The 2,971-nt window shown below is 56.8% G+C and overlaps 1 protein-coding gene across 1 annotated transcript; it reads left to right on the forward strand.

Moving 5' to 3' along the window:
• Positions 1-1,588: 1,588 nt before the first annotated feature.
• Positions 1,589-2,971, forward strand: KBTBD13 (kelch repeat and BTB (POZ) domain containing 13). The gene has a single exon (XM_009995297.1). It carries the CDS (start codon positions 1,589-1,591, stop codon positions 2,969-2,971), a length of 1,383 nt encoding a protein of 460 aa, XP_009993599.1.

Consider the following 2,971-nt stretch of genomic DNA (forward strand, 5'->3'; position numbering starts at 1 on the left):
GGTGCAGGCTGCTCCGCGCCCGCGCTGCTGCGCCCTTGGGATCCTTGCCCGTTAATGCAGGGAGGGTATTTTTAAATCCTACCAAAATAGTCTGGGAGTGTGGAAGTGCCTACAAGCCCCGGAGATAGGGAGGATGGGGAATCTCTCCCCAGTGGAAGTGGGGATCTCCCAGCCCCCCCTTTGGATACAGGTGAAGGATGCTGAAAAGCAATTGGAACTACATGTGGAGTGTTAAACCCTGTACCTGTTAGGATCAGTGATAGTAACACAAGTGCAAAGCTCTCACCTGCTCCCCTAAAGTGAGATTTTATGGGGGGGGGAACCTGCTGGGGCAATGGCTTTGCTGTCACACGGTGCTCCAGGAGCTGCTGGGAGGGATAAAAAATTACACCTTTAACAAGGGAGGTTAAATTATGTATCAAAAATTAAAACCAGCTGCAGGTGGGGATGGGGGGAACTGGGAGCTGCATTGCCAGCCCTCCTTGGCACCCCGTGGCAGAGACAAAACAGGATTTCTAGCCAGAAAAAGCTGTGAATAGCCCGCAAATGAGTGGCATGACACAAGTAACACTTTTCTTCACCATCAACCTCTACATGAGTTTTGGGGGGGTTGTCTCTGCCCATCGCTGGGTGTTGAAGGGAGTGGGGGGAGCCCAGTGCTCAGAGGGGACTTCTTGGTGAGAAGAGGTTCCTGCATGTCATTTTCCTCACCCCGGGATCCCCAGATGAAGCACAGGCTGGTTTATGGCTCCTTGCACCCAGGATGGATGCTACCCAGATTGCTCCATGTCTCCTCCCCGGGGATGTTGGCAAAGGGAACAGTCCCAGGACAGTCTGTCTCTGCCTGTGGCCACGCTCAGGGGTGGCAAAGCCCCTTTCCCACGGTCAGGCTGGACAGCACAGAGACTTCAAATTGAAATTTAAATTTAGATGAGGAAGAAATTCTTCACTGTGAGGGTGGTGAGGCACGGGTCCAGGTTGCCCAGAGAAAGCTGTGGCTGCCCCATCCCTGGAAGTGTTCAAGGCTAGATTGGATGGGGCTTGGAGCCACCTGATCTAGTGTCTGTGTCTAGATGTCTGTGCCCATGCAGAGGGTTGGGACTGGATGATCTTTGAGGCCCCTTCCAACCCAAACCATTCCACGACTTATTGACTTTTGTTACGTCCCTGGAGCCACGAAACCTACTTTTTACGGAGAAAAAAAGTAAATAGTGTGGCAACATGCTCTTCCCAGCCATGCAAACACGTTGCCCTCCCTGGGGCAGACTGTCCCTTTAGGACACCACAAGGAGAATGCCCAAGAGCAGGGAGAGCAAAACTAGTCCCCAGTGGGACAAGATGTGACGGAGCCAGCACCTCTGGTGTGTCTCATGGCTGGCGAGGCCGGAGCCCTGCCGTGTTCTGGGGGGGCTGAGCTGGGTGGCTGTCCCGGGCAGCCCCATCACGAGCTCAGCTATCTTTAGCCCGAGGTATTTATATCCCAAGGCAGCGGCGTGGCGGCGTCAGGCTGCACAGCGAGGGCTTCAAAGGGTGGTGGAGGCTGCACCGGGGCACGGCACGGAGGAGCTTTGGGTGCTGCCCACTGAGGATGACCCCGGAGGAGGAAGGTTCCCGGGTAGGGCCCCCGGAGCGGGTGTGTATCCGGGTGGAAGAGCAGTCGTTCTGGGTGGAGAAGACCTTGTTGGTGGAGAGTAGTGAGTACTTCCAAGCCCTCTTCCGCTCGGGCATGAAGGAGAGCAAGCAGGAGGAGATCGGGCTGGGGGAGCTGAGTGCTTCTGGGTTCTTCACCATGCTGCGGGTGCTGGCAGGGGAGAGGCCCATCCTTGGCAGTGAGGAGACCTTCCAGGCAGTTGAGTGTGCTGCCTTCCTGCAGGTGAAGTCCTTGGCCAAGTACCTGATCCACTCCATCAACTCCGACAACTGCATCCTGCTCTACCAAGCCGCTGCCATATTTGGTCTCCTGGACCTCTTCCACTGCGCCGCGCTCTACATCAGGGACAGCTACGCCGAGCTGGAGGAGTACCTGGACTGCCTCTCTGATGACCTGTTGGCCTATGTGGAGACTCTGCTGCCCAGCACCTTCGTGGCAGTGGGAGCACACACACCCACCTTTGAGTTCCTGGAGGACCTCTCCAGGACCATCTGCTACCTGGATGAGGAGACCAACACATGGAGGACCCTCTCCTGCCTGCCGCTGAGCGCCAGCACGTTCCTAGCCGGCATGGCGACCATGGATAATAAGATCTACATTGTGGGTGGTGTCTACGGGGCCAGCAAGCAGGTGGTGGAGAGCAGCTTCTGCTATGACGCCGATGCCAACTCCTGGAGCGAGTTCCCCAGCCCTCACCAGCTGCGCTACGACGTCAGGCTGGTGGGCCATGAGGGCTACCTCTATGCTATTGGTGGGGAGTATGAGAAGATCTCCCTGAAGTCTGTGGAGAGGTACGATGTGTCCTCCAGCACCTGGACATTTGTCTCTGACCTGCCACAGCCAAGCACGGCGGCACCCTGCGCCCAAGCCCTGGGGCAGATCTTTGTTTGCTTGTGGAAGCCGCTGGACACCACCATCATCTACGAGTATGAGACCCAGCAAGACGTGTGGCTCCCTGTCACCGAGCTCAAGCGGCACCAGAGCTACGGGCACTGCATGGTGTCCCACCGTGACAACCTCTACATCATGCGCAACGGCCCCTCAGATGACTTCTTGCGTTGTGTCATCGACTGCTTCAACCTGACATCACGGCAGTGGACAGCCCTGCCTGGGCAGTTCCTCAACAGTAAAGGAGCCCTCTTCACTGCTGTCATCAGGGGTGACACAGTCTACACTGTCAACAAGATGCTGACGCTCCTCTACTCTGTGGAAGAGGACACCTGGAGGTCCAAGAAGGAGCGGGCAGGTTTCCCGCGCAGCGGCTCCCTGCAGACCTTCCTCCTGCGGCTGCCAAGGCGTAACCACAATATGGCAACATAG

The sequence above is a fragment of the Chaetura pelagica genome, unplaced genomic scaffold, assembly GCF_000747805.2.
Source record: "Chaetura pelagica isolate M959 unplaced genomic scaffold, ChaPel_1.0 scaffold453, whole genome shotgun sequence".
NCBI classification, from domain to species: domain Eukaryota; kingdom Metazoa; phylum Chordata; class Aves; order Apodiformes; family Apodidae; genus Chaetura; species Chaetura pelagica.